The sequence below is a fragment of the Rhamphochromis longiceps genome, linkage group LG20 (assembly GCF_057381845.1).
Source record: "Rhamphochromis longiceps isolate RC_006_pf linkage group LG20, R_longiceps_female_GT1.1, whole genome shotgun sequence".
Lineage (NCBI taxonomy): Eukaryota > Metazoa > Chordata > Actinopteri > Cichliformes > Cichlidae > Rhamphochromis > Rhamphochromis longiceps.
In genome coordinates, this window is record NC_140576.1 from 34090212 (window position 1) to 34117673 (window position 27462).

Sequence of the window (27462 nt, forward strand, 5' to 3'; positions counted from 1 at the left end):
AACAAACACAAATGTATAGTATGAGCTTCCATCGGCGGCGCTGCCACTGCATTGTCATTCGCCACGACAAATGCACAGCTGTGTGTTCGCTCCTGCTCGAGTTCGGTTTGAGGTTATGACAGAATGTTTCCTGAGCAAACATGTAATCCTAAAACTGAGCTACACACCTGTAATACTCCGTCTTTCTGTCACACGTGTCAAAGTTCACAGAATGAGCTGGATTCAGAAGAAATACACCAAGAAATCCAGCGTGCTCATACACTGATGTAAGTTTACTCCACGCACCAACTGCGTGCATCAGCCTAATCACTGCCATGTCGGATATTGCATTACATCTAATCCAGTCTTTCATAAGCTGTTAAACCTCTAGATTATATTTCAGTAGCTATCAGATATGAAATGGCAGTTGGAGCTTTTGCTTGCCAGGTGTTTGACTTGGAAGAGTAATCATCTGGATAATTAGAGGGAGGAGGAGAGGGACAAATGCACAAGACCAAACTGAATTATGCTCCACTCAGTGAGGATTTTCTTCAGCTACTGATTCCTCTGCGCTTCTTCTCAATGTACAACACTTGACCGTGGCATAATAAAATGGACACCTCAGCCCAGTTATGTTAAATATTCTCATGTGATTCAGATTATTCAGTGTATCTAAATGATGTTTTTACAGCGCACAAAACTGTAAAAGGCACAAGTCTTGTTTTCTTACAGGCATATGCAAAAAGTAACTTTGCAACTACTGCAGTTGAGAGAGTGAAGTGGTTAGATCAGACCTCTCATTCTTAGTCAAAGCTGCACTTTTGTGTATAGTCATTTAGTTAGAAAAAGCATTTATGTTTTGGGAGCAGTTCTTTCTGTTTTTTTTTTTTTTGCCACTCTTGTCACTTATGCCCAACTATCCCTGCAACATATCACAGGATTACAACATCACTGGTAGAGGTTGGCCTAATATTGATTGAGTCTGCCAAAACAGCTCTTATCCATCAGGGCATGGACACGGGAACTCTCTGGATGTCCATTCAGCTGATCCTTTGGGTGCTGTGAGTTACAGGGGTGGGACCTCTGTGGTTTTGGCTTGTTCTGGCACATCATTGGGATGTTTGATCAGACTGGGGGAGGCCAAAACTCAACACCTTAGGCCCTTTATTGTGTTCCTTTCAGGTTTTGTAGTCTGGTAGGAGCTTTGTCCTGCTGGGGGAGTCTGCAGCCGTCAGGGAGTGCTGTTTCTCAAACAGTGCTTATGCGTGATAATAATCAAGGTTATAACTTTACCTTGCCTTTCACTGGTCCGCATACAGATGTAAAAGCAAACAAACAGGGCATAAATATTTATATTAAGCCAACAACGCTGAGTGGTAATGACATTTCTCACTAGCTTTTTTTTTTTAATACAGTGCCTGACCTTAAGACATTTAGTTGTTAAAACGTGTGCCTGGCTCCCGCAGTAGCAGCTCAGACTCTGCAGAGCATACAGACATACCCACCGGCCTGTACTGGCTGGAATTCAGGGCTACATGAGGCCAATTTCGGCCTTGCCATCAGCCGCCTGCTGTTCTGATTAATCTTGGCAAGAAGGGCAGAAATCACCTGCCGTCTTGTGTTCCCATCAGCTTGCAAGCCGCAGCACTTCTAGTCCTTTTCCACATATTAGGAGAATGTTCCAAGACACTTGCCAGACCGACGGGGGCTCTGTTTTCCACAGTGCCCTGGATTATTCATTTTTCCTCCTTCGGGCAGGCTAAATACAATTTCTTCCTTCTCTTGATTCCTCCATAAAAGTTCAGATCTGTCCCAACTGGCTCAGAAAGTTTCTCTCTCTGCTGCCACTTCTTCTTCTACACAAACCCTGTGGTGGGGAGTGGGTCAAATCCCCTCTGGACCCCTACTGAGGTAGCCAACTGCCTAATTCATATTTATAGTAATGTTTCAGTTTGGGATAATGAAACAGAACCTGTGAACAGAAGGCGAGGTTTACAGAGTGTAAAGTGTGTGGTGAGGGATTCATGAACATAATGAATGGTGCCAAATACATGGCTGATATATACATCGCAGAAGCGGGATTGGCCAAGTGGCTTCTCACCACTTCTCAAACCTCACTGCAATTGGCCCGTTCAGCGGAATGGGGCGTGACGTCACTGGGAAGCGCCGTTCCCAAAGTTTACACAAGTGTGCCGCTGATGGATGGATAGCTGATGGACGAAAGTGAGTTTCTGCCTCATTTACTGCCTAGATAGCAGGTTAGCGAGTGAGTTATCGGAAATGACGGCTACACTGACGCAAAACTCGGCTCTCCGGCTTTAGGGAACAGTCTCTCGTTGTTCTCTTTGCTTTGCGCTGAAGCATAAAGAGGCTATCGCATTAGCCGCTAATGACGCTAACCTGCGTTTAGCTCCCTGGCCAAATTCAACCGCTTTCTCCCCCTCTTCGTCTGGTGAGCTGATGTTTGTAATTTTGGAGGCTCGTTTAATCATCCCTTAACTGTAACCTTCAGCTAACAATACACAAGTTACCTGTTTGACCATCACCTGAACTTAAAACTAGCATCTTCGTTAGCACGGCAGCTGGATGACAGATGTAAACATCGGCACGCCCCCTTCTTGCGACTGTGACGGCGAAAGCTTTACGTTTGTATTTCTAGTGTACCGTTTCTCTTATGCCTTGGGGTCATTGGAAGCAAGAATTTTATAGAATTTAAAACTTTAATAAATGTCAATAACTATCATAACTATGATTTATTCTGGCTAGCTTCAGTGTGTGTGCCACCTGTTTCTTCGTGCTGATACATGTTTAATAGTTCATAAAATGGTTATAGAAAGTAGGTGACGATTAAGACTGAGATTTATTTAGGAACTCATCTGTATGATTGACTGGCGGTTTATACATGTTATTAAGTGTATACAGTTCTCTGAAAAAGCAGAAAGGCAATTTAAACCTACCTGGCCCTGTGTGAAAAATAAATTCCCCCTCGTTAAATCACGAATGAACTGCAATTAATCACATTCATTTTCAACTGAAGTTCACTATATTTGCCATATTACTGATTGCTGCCAGACTTTTTGTCTCAAGAATTCTGTTAAATAGAATCTGTCTGATGAAGTGAAACAGGATAAAAGCAACACATCATGCCACAATCGAAAGAAAGAACAGATGAGAAACAAAGTCATGGAAAGGATTAGAGAGGCATTCTTGAGGGTTTGGGACTGCAGTGAACCACGGTGAGAGCCATTATCTGCAAATAGAGAAAATTTGGAGCAGTAGTGCTCTTTCCCAGGAGTGTCCGGCCTTCCAAAATTACTCCAAGAGCGCATCTACGACTCATGCAGGAGATCACAAAAGAACACAGAACAACATCTACAGAACTGAAGGCCTCAGTTAAGATTCAGTGTTCATGATTCAAAAATAAGAAAGAGACTGCATGTCATCTATGGGAGTGTACCAAGGTGAAAACTACTCTTAACCAAAAAGAACATAAAGGCTTGCCTTACATTTGCCAACAACATCTTGATGATTCCAAAGACTTTGGGAGAAAAAAGTCTGGGAACTGATGACAGAAAAGTTTGCGTCTTGTTACATTTGGCGTAAAACTAACACAGCATTTCATAAGAAGAGCGACAGCTTTTGGTCTGAAGTTGCTTTGTTGCTTCAGCGTGACTTGCTGTAACTGATGGAAACATGAATACTGCTCTCTACCAGAAATTCCTGAAGGTGAATGTCTGGCTGTTAGTTCATACCCCAAAGGTCAAAGTATGTCTTTGTGCCCCCTTCTCCCTGTTAATGCCCTATCGGCCCCCCTGGCTAAACTTTGCTAGATCCGCCCCTGCACAGTTACCAGCTGTCAGCTATGTAGAAAAGGATCCTGGTCTAGAAAGTAATATTAAATAAATTCTAACAAAAGATTATCAAGCTTAAACGTGCTGCTGTTGTTCAGCCGCTGGTTTCCTCTTTCTGGCGCGAAGTGGGCGATAAACAAAGAAGAGAGACGGACTTGCGACAGAAAAGCCAATCAGCTGATCATTGATCAGTTTCACGTTTTAAGTAGCAGCAGGAGAGGGAGGAAGAGAGAAGAGGCAGTCGCTCCATATATCGGTCGTTAAGCTTAACGTGTGAATGCTTTACAAACATTCAGAGATGAACTTACACACTTGCTTTACTTCTCTCTGGGATCACTTCCTCGGAGATAAAATGCTGGTTTGGTAGCGAGGCTACAAATACACACAGCCGCTCTATCACGTGACACATACTGCTCCGACGTGCTACGGTTATGAACCGAGTTACGCCGTGTCGCAAGTTTTGTGAGGTGCTTTTTTGATATTTAATGGATCGGATTACATTTTTTATTTCTCTCCGATATCTGATCCAGGAATTTACGTCAGTATCGGACCGATACGTAATATCGGATCGGTCCATCTCTATTAACTACTAAATTGTTGGACAGACCCCTCAGAATCCTCTCCCAGAGTTCTGGGAGCCTCTGGAAGAGGATTTATATAATTTGAGAGGTCTGTCTGACTTCCTCGACTTCTCTTAGACTGTTTCTCAGCTATTTTCTTTCCAGTTACTCCAAGGAATAAATAAGATAAACAGTCAAACTGTTGCATTCGTCAGTGTGAGAAGGGGCTTAACTGAAAATGGGAGGCTAGAGTTGATCAAATAAGCCTTCAAGCTGATGTCTGTTAGCTTTGTAGTGTAGTGGTTTACATATTTGCCTAACCAGCGAAAGATCCCTGGTTCAATCCTGGGAGGAGACAGGGCAGGGCAGGGATAGCTCAGTAGGTAAAGTGGTCGCCCCATGATCGGAAGGTCGGCGGTTCGAATCCACTTAACGGCTACCCTGAGGTACCCCTGAGCAAGGTACCGTCCCTACACACTGCTCCCCGGGCGCCTGCTTAGTGGGCTGCCCACTGCTTCACTGAGTGAATGGGTCAAATGCAGAGAAAAACAAGTAATTTCCCCATGGGGATCAATAAAGTATCCATTATTATTATTATTATTATTATTATTATTATTAAATACCTTTCGGGTTGTGTCAGGAGGAGGATGTAGTGTAAAAAGCTGCTAAATCAAATATGCAGAGCTGTGGAAACCCCTTATGAATAAGGTAGCAACTAGAGCAGGGCGATATGGCCAAAAATATTTATCACGATATATATTTGAAAATTTGCGATAACGATATAACTGACGATATAATTGATGCGAGACAAAATACAACTCCACAACATTAACCCCACAGCTGCATGTGACACTATCCACTCTGCCATAGCTCGGCTACAGACTCAGCACCCGAGTGCCTTTATTGTGATCTCGGGTGACTTCAACCATGTATCACTGGACAATACACTACCAACATTCAAACAATATGTGGACTGTCCCACCAGGGGAGAGAAAACTTTAGACTTACTGTATGCTAACGTCAAGGATGCATACAGCTCCTCCTCCCTCCCCCCACTTGGTAGGTCAGATCATAACCTGATTCACCTCACCCCCCGCTATGTGCCAATTGTGAGGAGGGAACCTGTGACCACCAGGACTGTTAGGAGGTGGTCAGAGGAGGCAATAGCGGAACTACAGGGCTGTTTCGAGGTGACCGACTGGGAAACACTCTGTGAGCCTCACGCCGAGGACATCAATGGGCTTACTGAGTGTATCACAGACTACATAACTTTCTGCACCGACTCCATTGTTCCAGCTCAGACTGTTCATTGTTACCCAAATAACAAGCCGTGGGTGACTAAGGACATCAAAGCCCTCCTCAACAACAAGAAGAGGGCTTTCAGAGGGGGCAACAAAGAGGAGGTGAGGAAGGTCCAGGTGTTACTAAAGGACAAGATCAGAGAGGCTAAGGACAATTACAGGAGGAAGCTGGAGTGGAAACTCCAGCAGAACAGCATGAGAGAGGTGTGGAGGGGCATGAAGACCATCACTGGATTCAGGCCAACCAACAGCAGGGGAGCTGAGGGAGGTGAGAATAGAGCCGACGAGTTGAATCTGTTTTTCAATAGATTCGACACCACAGTGTCTGCTCCCACCCCCACAACCTCACCTGCAGTCAGCCTGGAATCCAGAGCCACACCACTGTGCCAGCCTCTCTCTTCACATGTTGCCTCCTGTGAGATTCCTGACACCCCTCCCCCACCCATCACCTTCACTCAATACCAGGTTGAGATGCAAATGAGGAGACTTCACTCAGGCAAGTCTGCTGGACCAGACGGAGTGAGTCCCCTTGTCCTCAAGGCCTGTGCCCCCCAGCTGTGTGGAGTCTTTCATAAACTGTTTATGCTGAGTCTGAGTCTGCAGAGGGTACCGGTGATGTGGAAGACATCATGCCTCGTCCCTGTACCAAAGACGCCTCGTCCCAGTGGCCCCCAGGATTACAGGCCCGTGGCACTGACCTCCCACATCATGAAGACCCTGGAAAGGCTCATCCTGGACCAGCTGCGACCCATAGTAAGACCACATCTGGATCCCCTTCAGTTCGCTTATCAGCCTCGTCTCGGAACAGAGGACGCCATCATCTACCTGCTCAATCGTGTCTACACCCATCTGGACCAGCCGGCGAGCACTGTGAGGGTCATGTTTTTTGACTTTTCCAGTGCTTTCAACACCATCAGGCCGACCCTCCTGGGTGATAAGTTAGCAGCGATGCAGGTGGATGCTTCTCTGGTGTCCTGGATTGTTGATTACCTGACAGGAAGACCACAATATGTACGTCTCCCACAGTGTGTGTCTGACAAGGTGATTAGCAACACAGGGGCACCACAGGGGACTGTCCTCTCCCCCTTCCTCTTCACCCTCTACACCACAGACTTCAGCCACTGCACAGAGACCTGCCATCTTCAGAAGTTTTCTGATGACTCTGCGGTGGTTGGATGCATCAGCAGGGATGATGAGACAGAGTACCGGGCTGTGGTCGACTCCTTTGTCACGTGGTGTGAGCAGAATCATCTGCAGCTCAACGTGGCAAAGACCAAGGAACTGATCGTGGACTTCAGGAAGACCAGGAAACACTTGACCCCTGTTTCAATCCAGGGGGTCAGTGTTGACATTGTGGAGGACTATAAATACCTTGGAGTACACATTGACAATAAACTGGACTGGGCTAAAAACACCACAGCACTTTACAGGAAGGGCCAGAGTCGTCTCTATTTTTTGAGGCGACTGAGGTCCTTCAACATCTGCCAGAAAATGCTGAGGATTTTCTATGGGTCTGTGGTGGCCAGTGCGATCCTCTATGCTGTTGCATGCTGGGGGAGCAGGCTGAGGGTCGCAGATGCCAACAGACTTAATAAACTGATCCGTAAGGCCAGCAATGTTGTGGGGATGGAGCTGGACTCCCTCAAGGTGGTGTCGGAGAGGCGGATGCTGTCCAAGATAAAGACAATGTTGGATAACACCTCCCACCCACTCCATGACATGTTGGTCAGTCACAGGAGCTCGTTCAGTGAGAGACTGAGATTACCGAAAAGCACCACTGAACGACACAGGAAATCATTCCTGCCTGTGGCCATCTCCCTGTACAACGCATCCACTTAACACACTGTTTGCTGCTACAACTACACATGTTTCTTTTCCAAATATTTATTTATAAGTGACTTATGTATGTATGTATGTATATATATGTATATATTGTACTATTCTTAGTTAGCGTATTGTCTGTCTTGTCTTAATGTTGGTTTAAAATGGAGCACTGTAACAAAAAATAATTTCCCCCAGGGATCAATAAAGTATTCTGATTCTGATTCTGATTCATTACTAGCGCAAAAAGACAACCTATCATTTATTTTCACTTAAACAAGAAGCTGGTTTTTATGTACATTAAAGCTTTATAAAAATGTAACAGTGCAAATGCAAATTCCTTGCTGAAAGTTTAACCAAAAGGCATTTCCAGTAGAAATGGGCTGACATATCCTGAGCATAACCATGTATAATATCCACTGAAGTTAAAAAGAGGTGCTTTGCAACATTAAACTGCAGTGTGCAGTACGTATTTTTCGGACCATAAGGTGCACGGGATTATAAGGCACATTAAGCGAAACAAAGCAGTCAGATAAATCAAACTTTATTAAACTCATTCTTCTTGCTTCCTCCACTTCTGTACCATTGATTCATTAATGTTGAATTCTCTGGCAGCTGCTCTATTCCCATGTTGTTGCAGTATATTAATGACTAACCTCGTATTGTGGATGGATTATCTCAGTTGTTCTCCTGACTGAAGATTGGTCCTTTTACAGCATCCTGCCATGCGATTGCATTTGTCTCTAACCATGAGGAACCTTAACGTTAACTTTTATAAGTGGAAAAGTGTTAGTGTTTGTCCTCCAGCTTCACTGTTTATGTTATGCTAACATAGCTGTGTCGCTAGCGATCACGTAGCACATAATTATATACCAGCTAGCCCAACTTCAGTAACCCTACAAACGTCACTGCTGTTTAGTTTCCTGTCTTCATTTATGTTGGAAGTGATAGCAGAGCTGTACGTTTGATTTTTTTCAGAAATCTCTCAGTCAGAACATGCAATATCATGCTTAGGTAACTAGCGAAACTAGCGAGCTAACTTCCGCTAGCTTCCTGCTAGCTTCTAACTCCGTTAAATGTAATAACTTTTGTTTTCATGGATGCCTGGAAGTTAAACTTCATAGTTACACCTGGTAAAGCAGCAATGCTGATCGTTTTATTAAAGATGAAAGAATTTAGACAGTTTTTAACTCTTAGTGATGCTGCAGTGTTCGTTTGACCTGAAGATTACGGAGTTTAGGACCCAGATTACTCCCAGATTTAAGGGCATCTTAGTCCGACGGCCGCTTGCATGTTCTGCAAAAAAATGTGCTTTGTCGTGTATCTGACGGACAAACACCAAACCAGTTCCACATCACTGAAGTTGCACCATTTTTACAAACCAATTCTGGTTCATCTGTTTCACTCAACAATCGGCCATGTGCGTATGAAAACAAAGGCACTGCGCATGCGCGTTTTACTCATATTCTATCGCGATATTTCATTTTCCTATCGTAGCCTAACATTATACCGGTATTACCGTGAACGGTATAATATGGCCCAGCCCTAGTAGCAACTAAGGCTACGTTCACACTGCAGGCGAAAGCGCATCAAATCCAATTTTTTTGACCCTATGCGACCCATATCCGATCATGGTATGAAAGTGTGAACGGCACAAATCCGATATTTTCAAATCCGATCTGGGTCACTTTCGTATGTGGTACTGAATCCGATACATATCCGATGTTTCAGAAAGCGACTGCTGTTTGAACGGTCATGTCGCATTAAATCCGTCTTTTACGTCACTGACACAAGACAGACGCCAATTATCAGCGCCAGAGAAGACATCGTGAACGCTTCCTGGCCATCCGGTGAAACTGCTGGGAAGACAACGTTGGAGAAACGTTAACATTTTATTTGTACTGCATAACCTGCAGGTTCTGACAGAAATCTGCAACTATCCTTTGAAGCACCGCTCCTCTAAAACAGCAATAAGGATCATTATTAGGTTATCTACATTATTATGTAAATAACAAAATAACTTAAAGCAAAAATCGGGAAACATGAAGTCCGAAGTCTTTATATTAAGGCCATCAGTCAAACAACAACAGTTTGTTCTGGGTCTAAACAGAGCGCGTTGTGTATGACGTCTTCTTTTGCGCATGCGGGCCGCTTTGAGGGTTCACACTAGAGAGCGTTTGCTGTCGCATTTTATTTGTAGTGTGAACGAGCAGACAAAAAAATTGGATTTGATCAAAAAATCGGAATTGAGCATTAAGACCTGCAGTGTGAACGTAGCCTATTGAGCAGTGCTTAGGTCAAGTGCAGAAGGGTGAGACATAAATTGTCCTCACTCTTAGATTTGTTTGACCAGGCACATGTAAACATCACTCCAGGTTGTGGCTATGAAGAACAAAGAGTTTGGAATAATTTGTGGAGAACATAAAGAATTACATGTCTCAGAATGAAGTCAATTCATCATTAACCGGAAACCGGACATGCCCCCCCCCCAAAAAAAAAAAAGAAAAGAAGAGAGATTAGACAACAGATTGGCCTGTGTGATTTGGTAGTAAAGATTACAGAGCCTGCTGTACATGATCATAAAGTGCTTATTTTGTTTTAACAGTTCCATTTTCTTTACTCAGATGGATGACATCAACGTACTACACCACAGATGCCTCCTGAATCTGAGGCGTCGTGTCAGAGACATCGGTGATGGTCGACCAGCACAGGAGCGATATATGAGGCTGCAGAAGGATGGAGACACACTCAGGTCAGCCTGTTCTTAAATGCCACTGTTTGGGGATTCACTTGAAGAGATCATTTGGCTTTGTTGAACAGGGTGAAGAGAGGACTGTTTTGTTTTGTATTGCTTAGACCTTTGGAGCCTCTTGTAATTACTGATGCACATTAGGAACAGTTATCAGTGCCATGATAAATATTTTCATTTCCAGTAACAGTCAGTTTGGCAATTTATTTTTTTGTCAGTTTATTTATGTAGAACATAATCCTGGGAAAGGTTCCATCTCCCGTGTGACTCTAAGATGGATAAGTAGGGAAGAATATGGGCCAGTACAACCATCATCAAAGCAACACTGGTGATGGTAGAAATTTCCTGACATGAAGGTTTAACAGGCTTGGAAGTTCACACACTAAAGATGTACAGGAGGTTTTCTGGTTGAAATCTCTAAACACAGGGTTTTTCTATACAAAATAAAGTCACCAGACACTTCAGTAGATACAGAGGCCACTACTGCCACGAGCTCACCAAAATTGGACAGTTGAAGATTGGAAAAAACGTTGCCTGGTCTGATGAGTCTCCATTTCTGCTGAAGCATTTGGATAATAGGATCAGAATTTTGGGTAAGCAACAAGGAAAGCATGGATCCATCCTGCCTTGTATTAACAGTTGAGGCTGGTGGTGGTGCTGTAATGGTGTGGAGGATATTTTCCTGGCACACTTTTTTCCCCCTTAGCACTAATTGAGCATAATTTCAAAGTCACAGCCTATCTGAGTATTGTTGCTCACCATGTACATCCCTTTCTGACCACTGCGTACCCATCTATCATCTTATGGCGGCTTCCAGCAGGATAATGCACCATGTCTGGAAGCTCACTCCTTGCCTTAACTACTGTATATGTGGCCCCATTGTGCTTATGTGTGCTATTTGAGCCAGGAATAGCGACATGTCTAATTTATTTGCATAGCTTAACATTTTTGTTCTCAACAAATTCTTCTTATTTCCAAAGAGAATTGATTTGAGTCTGCACAAATGTATAGCTGTCTGCAGAGACATTTCATCATGGATATATTTATTTATTAATTTTCAAAATTGAATGGCAAAGGAAATAAAGCAGCAGTGATCTGCTCCCCCGATCAAACACGCAGCAGACAAGAGTCTCAAAAGAAAGTCCACAAAGGGCAGAAACAATTGCAATCATTACACGTGTGTGGTTTATTTGAATTATATAAATCTGCTTTTGTTATTATTAGCATTTTAATGTCCATCTTATTTCTCACATCTGTTGCTGTGTCGGTGTGTGCCTATTGATCAAAATCAAGAGGACTTTGTGTGAGATGAGATGTATTCTTTCTGACTGTGCATACAGCAATTACTAGAAATCACCCATTGTTAACCTGTAATTTCTCCTCTTTAGTTACCAAGGGAACTCTGAAGAAGTGGGATGCTATGTGGCTGGCCGGCCTTTATCAAAGGGAAATTGCTACTTTGAGGTAAGGCACATCGATAGTGATGCTGCATGTCAGCATTGTTTTATTGTATTCCAAGTACCAGGATTTATTTGTTCTCTTGCTTCCTCTTTGTAATGTTTAAGTCCAGCAGAAGTGGATGAACAATATGAAATCAGTGGATCGTTATTCATTATATGATAGCCCACATACCACCATCCTTGGTTGTGCCCGCGATTGCTTTTCCATCCAGCCATTTTATCCCCTGGAATCCAGTTGCTGACAATTTTCTCAACTTCATATTAAATTCTCGGTGCCCCCCTACAGCCTCAGTTCACCAGTGCAAAACCACTACCTCAAAAATGTCCCAGCTGCTTTGGAATGAGGGATGGGGTGTCAGTTAGGTGGTTATCTGTAAGCGCAGAGATTAGTCTACCACACCAGTGTTTTTCAGCAGACAGGAAGGCATTCAGACTAGCAGCAGGAGAGGTTATTATACATTTATATAGCAAAGCTGATGCGTCAGTTCCTTCTGATAGTTGTTATCCTTACGGACACGGGCGGAGCCAAGGGGTAGCCTGGGGTGGACACAGTCACCACAGATTATAGTCTGAACATCCTTCTCACTACCGCACACAGCACTGTTGTAGCCAGTTAGGCAGTGTCCAATGTTTTCCCCTACCAACCCACAAAAAGCAAATTTTCATCACTACATATATATACTGGGAATCTTAATCTTTAATAATAAAACATATTTTATTAGTAGATTAGATTTAACATTAATACTCACACGTATCTATACTCCTAAATCCAGCATCCACATGGGTAAGTTAGACAAAAAAATCACCCTTGAGGGACTGTAGTTCTTCAGGGAACTACTGAGCTGGTAGTCACCTTGAGGCCGTTCCAAGAATTTGCTGGTCTGAAGTTACTGGTCCTGTTTGAATACATGTGGTAACCAGAGACCATGAAATGTCAAAGAATCTCAATGGCCTGTAGTGAGGTGAAAAAACTGGATTTACAAGCCCCGAGTGAACCTTAAAATCAGCTTTTAGATGAGGCATTGATGCAGCGACCGATTCACTAGTAGGATACCGATGATTGGCATGTGAGGGGGGTGGTACATATGTTACAGGGTTACTGACGCAATGGGGAGCCTGGAATGTCCACTAGCAACCAAACATCAGCCACAAAGCGATGCATTACGAGCAAATCGTTTTGAACGGGGCTTGATATCTACTGAACCAGTCTCTTCTGCTGGGCTGCAAATATACTAAGACAGGACCCTCCAGCAATACCATACTTCTTCAAATGATTCACTTCTTCTAGTTTTCTTTTCACATCTTTTCTTCTTGACATGAGAAGCATCATTTCAGATATATGTTAAAATATTCCTCTACTGAGACTCTATGCAGGCTGGCAGCATGCTTTGACATTATTTCTTATAGCTGTGAGGTGTCCCTGATATGTGCCAGAGTTGACATTTCTCTTAAATCTGATGTCAAACTCACATATGACCTCTCTTCTCTCCCCTGCAAGGAAAATCTTCACAATAATAATGTTTATACTGAAACAAGAATCACATTTGGAGGATGGATTTCTTTGACATTTAGTGGATTTTACGTTGGTCATTACCCAGAGGTTTGCGCTACATTATTCTCCACTCTGTGACGCACATGCTGTCAGTTCCCAGGATATCTCAAAATTCGGAAGAATTTATTCTGATAAAGGTCGGGGTTCTGTGCGCGTCTGCGTCACCGCTATCCTCGTGTTTCCCCATCTTTCAGCTTTCACAAAGAATCCATTTCAGCTCCGTTGTCAGTACCGCTGCTCGCTCTCCACTTCTCCTCCTCATCGCTTCTTTCAGCCCAGACTGAACATCTGCAACATTCCACTTGTTTTAATAGATTTATTTGAAAAAGTCAAAACTATCATAACTTAACGGAACGTCATGCGTGCATTCCTGCTCTTTCCTAATCTTAGTTGTCACACATGTTTTTGTAACTTTTATTTATATCATACAGACACAAATGATATTTCAACAGCACAGAAGTGGTATTGTGCCTAGGCCAAGAATGTACTTTTTTACAAACCAGTGATCTACACTATAATCTCTCAAATGCCAGATTGGAAAGGAATCAGACCAGAAATCTTTAGTAAGGGAAACCCAAGAAGTTTGGTTTCACATGTTGATATACTTAGAGAGACAGGTGGGATGAAGGAAACCTAGAGAGGTGAGAAATAACTTGGAGTGTTCGCCAATAACATAACGGAGCTGATACAGATTTAAACCGGATGGGGCCATTTTCCTGTACAGGATTAGGATTGCATAACCTCTGACTAGTGCTGGGCAATATCAGCAAATCGTTGTAGTCATATGAAAAGAAACTTTTATTAATGATTTTTTTTTACAAGACTGCATCGAGTTCTGTGAAAAACTAAGTATACCTTTACTGTTTCAACACCAGTTGGAAAAAAGCAGGTTTTTTTGCATTTTGCAGGTTTGAACATTCAGGTGTGTGTTAAACAAAACCACAGTCTTCCCAGGATTAAAAGTCCCAGCAAATTCTCTCCAACAGCAGACTGTGCAATGCTCAGAGAACGTGCAAAAACCCCAAAAGCTGATTCTGCTGACCCCAGTTAGCGTGTTATCCCTTTATACCCAAATACAAATGTATTCTAATGTTCCAGATTCCTGAACAAAAACAGAATGTATCAGTTATCAGTTATATCAGTTTTTTAAAAACTATACATAACCATTTAAGATTTGTACATTTATATTTTCATCAGTTTTTCCTCCTCCTGTTATCTCTTCCCTCATCTTCACCTATCCTCTTCCTCTTTTATCACAAGCCTCATCTTCTGAGCTCAAGGCAGGGATCTAATGCAAAAAACTGCACATAAATATGCTTATGTAATTACTAATACCATCAGCAGAACAGACATGCAACTCTCTCGTCTCTGGATAGCTGCTACATAGAATATATATAAGCTATATAACAGACATAGCTGTTGTTGTTATAGCTGGCTAACATTATGCTAGCTAATGTTAGGCTCGAGTGTTTAAACATCACACTGTTTTGATAAACAGCTTCATTACATTCTCATTTCGAAATAGAGCTTATTTGCTATGCTTGAGCCTGACAATGTTAGATCTAAAGAATTCAAAGAAAGCTTCAGTAACACCAGTTAACAGTGGCTAACATTGGCAAAAACACAAAAATGTTTACCGAGAGAAAAGTTCAGGTAAAGTAGCATTTGTTACTGATGAATGCCAGCCAGAGCATTTGAGGTGAATTGGGTGTAAAACAAACAAACAAACAAACAAACAAACAAACAAACAAACAAACAAACAATAAAATATTGCAATTAACCTGAATTTTTGTGAAGTGTTGATATTCAGAAGTGTTGAGGTATAGTGTGTACAGAAGTGTTTTGTACACAAACAGTAACAGTAGAAAATGTCAACGGCCATTGTGGGGGAAACGAAAAGCAGCTGGCTATGGCTGTTATGGTGTAAACAACGTTAAGTGTTGAAGCTTGTGACTGAAAAAGACTGAACAAGTATGGTTTGTTTGGAAAGATTGCAAGGAGAAAGCCTCTTCTATCTAAAAAGGTCATGGCAGCATGGTTTACATTTGCAAAGTTGGGTCATGATTGGGTGATGGGTGATGTGGGGTGAATGTGATAAACTGAAAAATGAAGAGCCAAGCTTTTGCAATGGCTCCAAGTCCAGACCTCAACACGATTGAAATGCTGTGGTGGGACCTTAAGATAGCTCTGCATAAATGGATGCCCACAAACCTCAATGAACTGAAGTGACATTTTAAAGAAGTGTAGGACAAAATTCCTTAACAAAGATGTGAGAGACTGATAAAGTCATACAGGAAACAATTACTTCAAGCTAATTATTCTTGCTAAATCCCCGGTTCGAGACACAAACGTAGCTGGTCCCTAGTGCCAGTCCCAAGGCTGGCTAAATGGGAGGGTTGCGTCAGAAAGGGCATCCGGTGTAAAATCTGTGCCAAATCAAACATGTAGTCCATCCACGGTGCTGACCCCTTGGGAAAATAGGGAGCATATGAAAGTACCTTTGTATTTTTTGAGAGTATATGGAATATAATATCCCAATGCAACACAGCAAGTTACTTGTATATCAGAATCAGAATCAGAATACTTTATTGATCCCTGGGGGAAATTATTTTTTGGAGGACAGCGTGCAAACACCATCTCCATTGGTTTCGTACTAACAGTTCTTTGCTCTGCATAGCCAACTACCTCTGCCAGCAGACACTGCAGACCACCAAGAGACGTGGTGGCACTGAATTAATTTAATGTGATTGTAAATGACCTGGATACAGTTAGTTCAGGCTGTGGATTTCATATCTGAATATTATACCCTTACCCTTGCTTCTGGCATTAGACACTGACTTTTATCGATGTTTTAGGCATTATTGGCACTGTGGCTTAAATGAACTGTAACTGATGCCACTGTAGTGTGTTTTCAATATAATGTGTGTGTCTTTGTGTAGGTGACCATAGTGGACACAGGAGTGAGAGGGACCATTGCTGTGGGCCTGGTGCCTAAGTTCTACAGGCTGGACCACCAGCCGGGCTGGCTGCCATACTCTGTAGCTTATCACGCTGACAACGGCAAGTAAGTCAAACTGGAGTTGCCTATACGCTACAGGGCAGTGGTGGTTTCTTGCATGGTTTGGCTGCTGCATTTATATATTGGTTCGGTAGTGTTAACTTGCTCATTTCCTCATTTCTTGGTTTGTTGATATTTTGTTTTGTGTGACTATTTTAATAGTAGCAAAAAGGAAATTTAACAGAAGTAGTTTAAGGTTACTTTTTCAGAGTATTTTTTTCTTTTTGTTTGATGAACAAGTAAATAACCAGTTCATCAACAGTTAAATATTTTACCTTCCAGTTTTGCTTGCTTCATCCTATGAATACTGTGTGTTGGATTTATACACGTGACTTACTTTTCAAAGCAATACATTCTGCCTCAGGAACTGATTCATATGTCAGCATCTAATTTCACTTGATGATACCAAATTTCAGCACCAGACAGATGTGTGGCCAATTATCAAGCCAAAGTGAGCTGTAATTATGCGCTTCAAAGTAATTGTGTTTACATATTTTTAATTTCCTTTCATGTTAAGTGAGATAATGGAACGTTTCGTCTTGTCTGGCTGCGTTTACTGAATATTTGAAATAATTTTTGCATTCTTTTACTTGTTTTGTGGTAGAGTGCGACAGCTGTGGCAACACAAGGTTTACGTAGTGAAAGCTGTACAAGATTACAAAGTATGCGGTTGTAGTTCAAAGAAGCTTGGACTTTTCTTAAAAGGATTTTTATCTCCTCTTTCCATTTAGGTTGTATAATGGCACAGGGATAGGGAAGCAGTTTGGCCCGAAATGTGCTCGTGGTGACCGCATTGGCTGTGGAATACACTCAGAAAATATAGAAGCAGGTATCACAACAGTCTTTTTCACCAAAAACGGGAAAGAGGTAGGTATTTTTGTTTTAATAATAACACGCTCATTTCAAATGGGCATGCAGGGTTGTTTATTCAGGATTTTTACATCCGCTTTCTCTCCAGGTGGGTTCAGTAGAGGTTCCTGTGTCGGCAGAGGGGCTGTTCCCCGCTGTGGGGATGCACTCTATGGGGGAGGAGGTGAAGGTCGACCTGCAAGCTGAGTGGTTCCTGGAGGAGGATGATAGTATGATGATGGTTGACAGCCACGAGGACGACTGGGGACGACTTTATGACGTCAGGGTGAGCGGCACGGTAAGAGCAGGTTCTTTTTTTCCTTCTTTGCTTGATTAAAAGGGATGTTTGGAAACATTGGAAGTTCAGTGCTTTTGGTTATATATTAGTGGAAAAAGGTTATCGTAGGTGTTAATTAATTTGCTTGGGCTGCCTCCTAAACATTACTGATCAGTCACTCAAGCCACATCGAGAAGGTGAAGGAACTCGTGTGCTGCTTCTCCGACTCTCTCAGCTCTGATGTTTAATGTTAGTGAAGATTTTGTAAAACCTCTTTTTTTTTACTTAATTTCTGTGTAATTTTTGTTGTTATATCACAGTTGAAGAGCAAAGCCATTAATTATGGGATGAACAGTGTCAGAAGAGTCCATTATGGGATGGCTGCCCTGCATTTTTTTTGTGTTTGTGAGACGTAGTGAAGAAGAAATGTTAACCACCAGACCTAAAATCAATTAGTTGAAAATATTTAGTAAAATATTTGTTCAGTTCAGTGGTTCTTTAATTTTATAAGGACGATAATTATGAAATCCCCTTTATAATCCTTTATAATAATAGGATAGCTTATGTTAAAGCATATGTTAAATGCATTTGTCCTATTACCTCAGAAGACTTCAGTGTGCCTGTGGTGTCACGTTTTTTCGGTTGTGTTTTGACCCTCAAATGACAGGAGGAGTAGAGCATATAGGTCAGCATGTGACTTAAAATCATGAAACTTTACCTGATTCTCTGTGCTGTGGATGCCTGCAATGTGGCTTGATGCAGATTCTATTGACAGAAAATAGACCTGGAACTTTTTATGTTGATACAAAGGGATGTTTCTTTGTATCAACATCTTTCTTGGATGTTTCTTCAAATTAAGAGCAACTTACAACCAAATCACAGAGACACCAAGTTTGTGTTAGTAGTCCCAGGTTTGGTGCCTGTCCAACTCTGGCTATTGTTAGCTTACCTGTCTTTTGAATGGGACAGATTATAGTGTGGCTTTTCTGCAGCTTGCTCTTCTGTGCAGTTGTTGACATTCCACCATGTTTGTTCTGTACTCTTACAAGATCCTTCAACTGCCTGTTCTTTACCAAATCCCTCTTTGTTGACAGCTGTGCTTAATGCTCTCTAAAGTTCGGGGAAAGCTCCAGACACAACCACTTCAGTTTGAATTATTTTGTCTCAGCCATTGTATCATCTTGCCGTGACGGGATTTGGGTCACCTTTGGAGGGGTTTTGCAGATTGCTTCATGACATCCGCTCAGGAATTTTCCTTTGAGTCCTGCACACATCACTTTCATTAACAAGATAAACAGCCGACTTACAGTAAAGGAGTCGTGTCTGCTGTGCTTTCTCTGCCTTTCTGCTGTATCAGAGTCTGGGGTGATGCAACAGTTTGCCATTTGTACCCTCAGAGCTTAAGCATGCAAGCAGGGCCGTATACCAACTTTTTATCTGCACATGAATCTGAACAGGATCTACCAAACTTCCATTAGGTTGCTGGATGTGGCAGAACGCTTTCCACATGGTAATCATTTAACTGCCATCATAATAAGCAGACATAATAGTACTGTGTTAGCGGTCTAACGAAATAAAAAAAACAAAACCCACTCATACAACACTCACAAAACATTTGGTGTTCACATTTTCACTCAGGTTTACAGTCACAAAAAAAAAAAAATTAAGGCTGCTTAAAGTTCAGACTTCTTTTTAATTCTTGGATTCAACCACCCCAGCTTTGAATGACTTACCGTTTAAAAGTAGCCCTTATTTATCTTACACACGGCTACTCAATTCATCCACCATCTGAAACAAGCCATCTATTGCTGCCTGAAGTTGATCTATTATGCTAATTTTTAGCTCTGTGTTTTTATTCTAGCTTTGCATCATTTATTATTCCAAAGTCCTACTTTATCTTACCCTGGGCCTCGCTGCAGATCGGCCAGTTATTCGCTGTCTGATATAATCAGTTTTAGGTTTTATGCCTTTTAGACGTTAAAGCTTAAAAAACAAAACAAAAACGTGAGGGCTATTCTAAAACTTTGATGTTTTATGATGTTTTTTTTTTATTACTGACATCAGCCTGTTATGGCGTCACACTGTGACATCATAGGGCGAGGTATTGAAAAATTAAAAAGGGGGTTTACAGCTCTCTCCATGGATTACTCGATATGGTTTCTTTACATTTTTTTCAAGGTCAACTTTGACCTCGGGCGCTAACAGTGAAGGTGAAGGTCAAATGCTTAGCCAACCTACATACTCATGTCCCCCGAGGCCTAGTATATTGTTTGAAGGTAATCCATAAAAAATTGCAGGTAATGATATTTGGTTAACAATAATATTTGACATGACTGATTTTCACAAGATTAAATCATATATATAACGATATATATCGGATGACGATATAAAAACATCTATCGTTTCCTATCACGCTATCGTTTGTTTCGTGGTGTTGCAAAATAAACTGTTTACAGCAATATTTTTTCATAATTTTGATGGTCACTGTAGTGGCTATATTAATTTCTTAAAGTTCTCTCTTTCTCTTATATTTAATATAACCACACTACGGACGGACAAGCGCCTGTTTTTACGTGTTGTCGTTAGCAAAAATGATGGTAAAACCATTGCCTGTCTCCGCTGTCCGCTTGTTTATTTTCCACGTAAACATTTCACAATAAAGCTCTTATTTTGAAAAGATCATGTTGAGGCTTTTCAAAATAAACTAAAATCATGTGAATGAGTATGCCGAGTGTTTGCGAATGAGAAGCAAAAAAGAGCTGTCAGGTGCTAAAAAATAAATGAACAGCCTTTTCCCCACAGCATGCCGTGTAATAAATACAAAGAAAACGGCGGCTGTTACAACTTATGTCTAAAAATGTATAGTTAAACGACGCCCAGCTGGAAACACTAAACGCAAGTCGAGCTGCCCGAGATTCACAGAATTTACAGAAAAATGTTAAACTTTTGTGATTTATATTGTTGTCTTATATCGGGATATGAGATTTTGGTCATATCGCACAGCCCTACCAACCATCATACAGAAGTGATTGAAAATGATATCTTGATGACTCTGAACGTTAAACTGCTAACAAACAGACAGACAAACAAACAAAACTGAGTACTACACGATGAAGACTTAATTGTTAAAAAGAATATGTTTAAAGCATTACAAAGCATGTTGACAGTCTGATATGTGGCAGCTAACTTATTAGTCTGGATCCTGTTGGGCTTAAATTAGATTATTGGCTGCTTTAAGATAAGGTGAGGTAGGGTAGTTAGTGCCTCAGATTGGTAAAGTGAAATTGTTTTATTTTCTTAGCCAGGTACGTGTATGTCTGTGTTTCAGCCATAAAGTTTGTGATGCATCTTTATAACCAACCGTGCTAATGTTATCTGATAACTTGGTACTCCACACCCTCTCAGATACGGTAACTTCTGGCTGCAAAGAGGGTGACGTTAATGTGGCTACCTCTTATATACAATCTGATTATGATTCAACAGTTCGTGGTGGCGGCTTGAATGGAACTCATTGTTGGCTCAACTGTGTCATCAGAGGTATCACAGATCTTTATTCCCACCTGTTTACAGTGGAGGTCTATAACACCTTTGTTCTCCTTCAGCAAGTAGCCACAGGGCTACAGGTAGGTCTGTCATTGGCACAGGGGAGATGAAGGCCAGTGTGTGGGTGAGGAGGATGATTCAGCCAGCCGTCTTGCTCATTGTCTCTCTTTTCTGTTTTTCTGGACCGCAGAGTGGCAGTGGCACAAAAAGTGTTTTTGGAGCCAAGTGCCTGGCAGCACACCAGGTTGTAAAAATTCAATAAGTGCAGGAATGGGACTCTAAGGAATCTTTTACTTTTTCTCATGTGGTTGGAGGTTTTCACAGCTGGGCTGGCCTGGCCTGGCAGTGTGGGCTGCTCGGCAGTCCGGCAATAATTTTTTTTCTTTATTCTTCCTCCCTTTCTTAGTCTCTTTCATGAAGAAACAGACATTAGCCTTAAAGGGACAGTTCACCCAAAAGTCAGATGTATGTAGATTCCTGGAGTATGGAGTGCTGTTTTTCCCTTTACATTATTTTTGGCGTGTCTTGCCCGGTTTTGGAGATATGAGCTGCATTGATTTTTACCTTTTATTGATTATACTGCAACTTAATTGCACTTGACTGATGGTGAGGTTTTTTGGATATATCCTGGGAACAGATTCTTGGAACACTCAAGACATGCTGGGGAGATTATGTCTCTGGTCTGACAGAGCTGCAGGTTGGGCCAGGGAGGTCTGAGTAGACCTGGATAAGTAACTTCTGGTATCCATATTGATGTTGGGTTGTTGGTCCTTCAGTTTAGCTTGGGCCAAGGAAAAAAAAAGACTGTCATCGTAATAATAAAAAAACGTATTTGTAGTAAAGTGGAATGGAATGGTAAAACAACTGAAAGTGTCGCCTCCAGCTATTGTTTCCATTGTGTGCTTTTTTTTCCTTCTTCATCATTGTTGTTTCCTGCCTGCTCAAGATTTAGAATATCCATAATTCTTCTCCTTTCTCTCTCCCTAACACAAGAATTATACAAAGGACACAAACACAGGATCTTAAATATGGCTTCCCGAAAAGAAAGAGCCCTTTCATCCATGAAGACTTGCCTTACTGTGGCAGGTCTCTGTAATATTAGCTAGCTGTATTCTTCTTTTGGTTGTATCTCTCCATCCAGCCAGCCACCTTCTTCTTCTTATCCAATTCAAGGTTGCAGGAGGGTTTTAGCCTATTCCAGCTGCCATGAGTTAGACGTCGGATACACTCTGGTCTGGCCAGTCTGCTGCATGGCTAACACAGAGAGACAGATAACCATTAGAGTCACCAGTAACCCAAACATGAAAGTCTTTGAACTGTGGGAGTAAGCCGGAGGGCCCACAGACGACACATACAGGCACACAAACAATGTGGAAGCTCTACACATAAAGGCCCCAGCTGGTGGATTCAAACCCGGGATCTTTTTTCTATGACGCACAGAAAGGAAACTAGCTCCTACGTGAAGGTGGTCACAGCAATTTGTGAATTATTTTTAACTGGAATGGTCTAATTTTTGGGATGAGCTGTACCTTTAAAATCCATTATGTGATCACCGTTGTGAGGGTTTAAGTGAGTGCTAATACTCAGACTGATAACGCTGTCAGGTTCTGACATATACAAGGATTTTGTGTACACAGTGAAGACAGTGAAATTTTTGGCTTAAGGGGGAAGCAAGCAAGAGAGAGAAAGGGAAAGTGTGACAGAGGAAATGAAAAGCTCGTCGGAGAAGTGCAAAGTTTTGTCTTGATCGTTGGAACTCTTTGCGTAACAGGATTATGCTTCAAAATTATGTCAGCCACAAGGTGGTCTCATTTAATCTCTTTGTTGGTTTTGACTTTTAATTCACTTCATTGTGCGGTTTTAACCAGTCTCAGTGTGCCTCAACTTTTCCAGCTGTCTTTGGACCTGCTTTTCCCTTCTCTGCCCTTCTTCTTTATTCTGCTGTAGTCAGTCTGCTTTTACTCTTGTCCATCTCCTCTTTTCATGTTTTTTCCACTTTCCTTTTTATCTCTCCTCCTGTCATCTGCCCTCATTTTTCTCCTCTACCATCAACTCCTTTCCTGTCTCCTTGTTGTTCCTTCTCTTATCTCCTCCATACATGTCTCCTGTCCTCTCCCTATTCACTCATTTTTCACCTACTGTACCGCATACCCCCCTCTATCCTTGTCTCCTGTCCTTGCCTTTACTTTTATCTCCTCTTTACTGCCCTGTGTGTCCTCTTTCCTTGTTCCATGTCCTCCTTTCTTCTCGTAGTTTCTCATCCTAGTCTCCTTTACTTCTCCCATCTCTCCTCTACTCTTGCCTGCTTTGTTTCTCCTCTTCCTGTTTATTCCATTTTTATTATAGTCATGTAGATTTTAAGTGCAGCCTAAAGCTGTGAGGTAAATTTTAAATGCCATGGGATTTTTTCTTTTCTTTTTTGTACATGTGGCTATGCAACAGACATTTCCAGTGTCTGTGGTTTCTGAAGACTTGCGGATCTACCGTTACGTTGCCATAGATGAATTAGGCATCAACACCTCACCAACATTTAGTCAAAACGGTGGAATAGTTTTTACATGTTAACTATTTAGCAAGTATGGATAATCACTGTTCTGGAGGATGGTCATCCTTGGTGGGTGGATGGGTGGCGGGGCAGGATGATGGAAAAGACTGCTGCAAGATAAATGAGTTATTTGGCTGGTATGCTTTTGATGAGAAGTGCAAAGCCGCAGAATGCACAGAACACAATGGCGATGGTAGTGACTTGTCTGCAGCTAAGTCTTTGCCTTTGTGAACTGTTTATTTTACAGTAGGGGGATGGCCACTCCTGTTTAAATAGGTGGGTTTCTCATCCTAGAGCACTCTTCATACCTACCTTGCCAAATATGTAGACCTCTTGCTCTCTTTGATGCAGTCACGTGTTTCTCGCTGTCTCTCTCTATCTCTCTTTTATAACTCTTTCCATTTTATGTCTTTTCACCAAATATTACACTTGCATAATTCATCTTGCATGTCCTTGAAATGGCTCTGACGTAGCTGGTATAAAAGATATTACTGCTTTGGCTCTGGCCTCTTTCTTTCTGTTTTGAATAATCTTTATTTTGATGCAATCTTTGTTCCTTTCAAACTTTTTATCACTCATCTGAAGGCCATTTGTTGAGGGTAATAAATGCTCTCAACTCATGCTTCTCTTTTAATGGAAAAAATGAAGTAAATCAAGCGACTTATAGTTTAATGGCTGTGTCCTTGTGGGCATGAATTTAGCTTTAAGGAGTTTCAGTGAAAGCTTCATGTGGCGAAAATAGCTTTGTCATTAAGCAAAATGTAAACTTGGAATGTTTTCAACAGATGCAATTGTTTCAGTTTAGGAAATATAACAAAGACCTCTCTTTGCTACAAGCCTTTTTATGCACAGTGTGATCATAAAATTCTGCTTACAAGGAATGAAAAACGTTTCTTTTTTTTAAGCCTTTTAGGATCAAAACCACAGAATGTGTAAAACACAGACAAATCCATTGTGGTATCACAGGAGATCATAGACACTGACACTTTTTTTTGGTACCTGTAAGTTACCATGTTTGAACTAGAAGGCGTAGTGCTAATTTATTAGCTAACATTTGCTAGCTATGTCTATAAACTATGGGTGTAGCACTCAAACCTGCGAATAGATGCTAAAGCTTCAGTCACACAGGCCCAGAGACCAGTTGGAAACCCTTTGGGAGCCAGTAGCTGCAAGGGAAAATTGTGGTTAGTTGCTGAAGATCGCTGCCAGTCTCTGTGAAACCCATACTTGGATAACATTCGAGGACCGCTTGGTAACCGCAGAGAGGTATAAAACTTTGCTATTGATTTGGTTGGTAGCAGGTAGCCAGGTGGTTTGTACCACACGATAAACCATAATATTAGTCAGATAATGCCATTAAAAATGCTCCAGAAAGCACCAACATCACAAAAATAGTCCAGAAATCCAGTCCAGTGACTCCTGTTAGTGGAAGTGAGGCCTTGCAGACAGTGCCTGTGATGGGACCGCACTGACTCAACTTGAGCCAGACCTGAAACTTTAGAGTCCAGTGGGTTATTGGTTTTGAGATGTATGGTACCTCCTTCAACATTGGAACTGCAAACCTCTGCAGATTGAAGTTGTAGCCAGGGACCAAGCTCTAATTACCAGTGATGATCCCCAGTCCCAAAACTTTGAAATCAATGGTGATATTGCCAATGAGCATGTGTTTTTGTTAAGAACGGGGAGTTTACAGATTATGGAACCTTCTAAAAATAACAACTTTGGAAGTGGGACAGAGGTGCTTAAGGAGACAGCCTTCAGCTTTTTAGTTGGTTACAAAAACATTGATCTCAAAATAGAAAAGATTTCATGCACTTGATTTAGCAACCAGTTTACATCTGTAGACTCTGGAAAGGTATGTGCAAGATTAAATAAGCTATAAAATAGAATTACATGTGCAATACAGAAGGTACAAGTTGAGTAAGTACATAGTAAATATGCTTACAAAGCTTAAAAACCCTCCTGACTCACTCACTCTAACAATTAAAAACATCCATCCATCCATCCATCCATCTTCATCCGCTTTGTCCGGGGCCGGGTCGCGGGGGCAGCAGCCTAAGCAAAGAGGCCCAGACCTCCCTCTCCCCAGCCACCTCCTCCAGCTTATCCGGGGGAATACCAAGGCGTTCCCAGGCCAGCCGAGAGATATAATCTCTCCAGCGTGTCCTGGGTCTGCCCCGGGGCCTCCTCCCGGTGGGACATGCCTGGAACACCTCACCCAGGAGGCGCCCAGGGGGCATCCTTGTCAGATGCCCGAACCACCTCAGCTGGCTCCTCTCGATGTGGAGCAGCAGCTGCTCTACTCTGAGCCCCTCCCGGATGGCCGAACTTCTCACCCTATCTCTAAGGGAGAGGCCAGCCACCCTTCGGAGGAAGCTCATTTCTGCCGCTTGTATCCGCGATCTCGTTCTTTCGGTCACTACCCACAGCTCGTGGCCATAGGTGAGGGTAGGGACGTAGATCGACCGGTAAATTGAGAGCTTCGCTTTTACACTCAGCTCCCTCTTCACCACGACGGACCGGTGCAGCGTCCGCATTACTGCAGCTGCAGCCCCAATCCGTCTGTCGATCTCCGGCTCCCTTCTCCCATCACTCGCGAACAAGACCCCGAGATACTTGAACTCCTCCACTTGGGGCAGGAACTCATCCCCGACCCGGAGTGGGCACTCCACCCTTTTCCGGCTGAGAACCATGGCCTCAGATTTGGAGGTGCTGATCCTCATTCCCGCTGCTTCACACTCGGCTGCAATTAAAAACAATACAATCATATTCTTGGTATGTGAGCTATTTAACTATAGTATAAATCACGATGCTCAAGGGCAAAACAACACCAGATTTGAAAATGTTGACATGATTGGTTTCTTAGAATCTGTTTTATTTGTACCCTGAGAAAAATTATTGAAAAAGTACAAAAAACAAAATCTAAGGAGAATTTAAATCAACAGTTGGTTTTAATAGTTACGTATTGGCAATCAAGTTCAGTTATTATTTAGATTGTTTCAAATTACAGAAAGAGTACAAATCATGACATTTATAGTGTTAATAATCTTATCAGTTTCTGGGAATTAAAACATACCAGTGGCACGACGTACATTCTAACATCTGAAAAAAGAGAAATGTGTCATTGACAGTTATTTTATTGAATATGGACGTTGCAACCCACAAAGGGTTTTTTGCAAGTGAGCCTTGTCCTTACTATGATGACAACTGTCTTAAACTGACAGAGCTTTCACTAACAAAGCTGCAACTTAGAAACGTGTTCTAATAAACAAGAACAGATGTGTGAAAATGCCAGTCACTCAGGTGTGCTGATGTTGTGACAACCCTCTTTCTGTATTTTTGCGATGGGGCGTGCAGCGCACTTACAAACGAGGCGATATTAACCGGTATCTCAAGGACTAGAATGGCCGACAATGTTACCACCTGTCCTCGGCTTTTTCGTTCATTATCTTTCTTATGTCAAAAAACCTTCAGTTCTTCTTTGGGAAGCAAATGATGTGCCTTAGTTCAGCAGATGTTACCTTTTCAGTTGAGGTTATGTACATCTTTAAGGATCATTTGCCTGATGGATAGCTTTAGCTTTCATACAAAAGATATCTAGGCTTTCAATAAAATGCAAAGACAAAACAAAAACTGCAGCATGTACTGGTAAAACTATGACTCAAACACGTGATAAGTTTTTGGCTTTACATGGTTACACGTACTTTTAAATGTAACACATTTCATTCACTGTTGTTTGGGGAATTTGTCTGCTTTACTGTTTGACTAAAGATGTTTTCATGGCATTTGTCTTTATCAGTAAGCACATATCTGATGTTTATACTGTACATGCAGGGTGCAACATATACAGTGCAACCCTTTTGATAAATAATGTAATGAAAACTTGTAGAGTTTACAGTTTTCCTTTAATGCCTTGA

The 27462-nt window shown here is 41.9% G+C and overlaps 1 protein-coding gene across 2 annotated transcripts in view; it reads left to right on the plus strand.

Annotated features, from left to right (window-relative positions):
• The first annotated feature begins 2135 nt into the window (after positions 1-2135).
• spryd3 (SPRY domain containing 3) overlaps positions 2136-27462 on the plus strand; it is an 81401-nt gene continuing 56074 nt past the window's right edge. For both annotated transcript variants that reach the window (XM_085392717.1, XM_085392718.1), the window contains exons 1-6: positions 2136-2202; positions 10137-10264; positions 11650-11725; positions 16213-16337; positions 17063-17198; positions 17290-17478. In XM_085392717.1, the coding sequence (XP_085248843.1) occupies positions 10137-10264; positions 11650-11725; positions 16213-16337; positions 17063-17198; positions 17290-17478 (654 nt within the window). In that variant the 5' untranslated portion in view covers positions 2136-2202. The remainder of the gene's footprint in view (positions 2203-10136; positions 10265-11649; positions 11726-16212; positions 16338-17062; positions 17199-17289; positions 17479-27462) is intronic.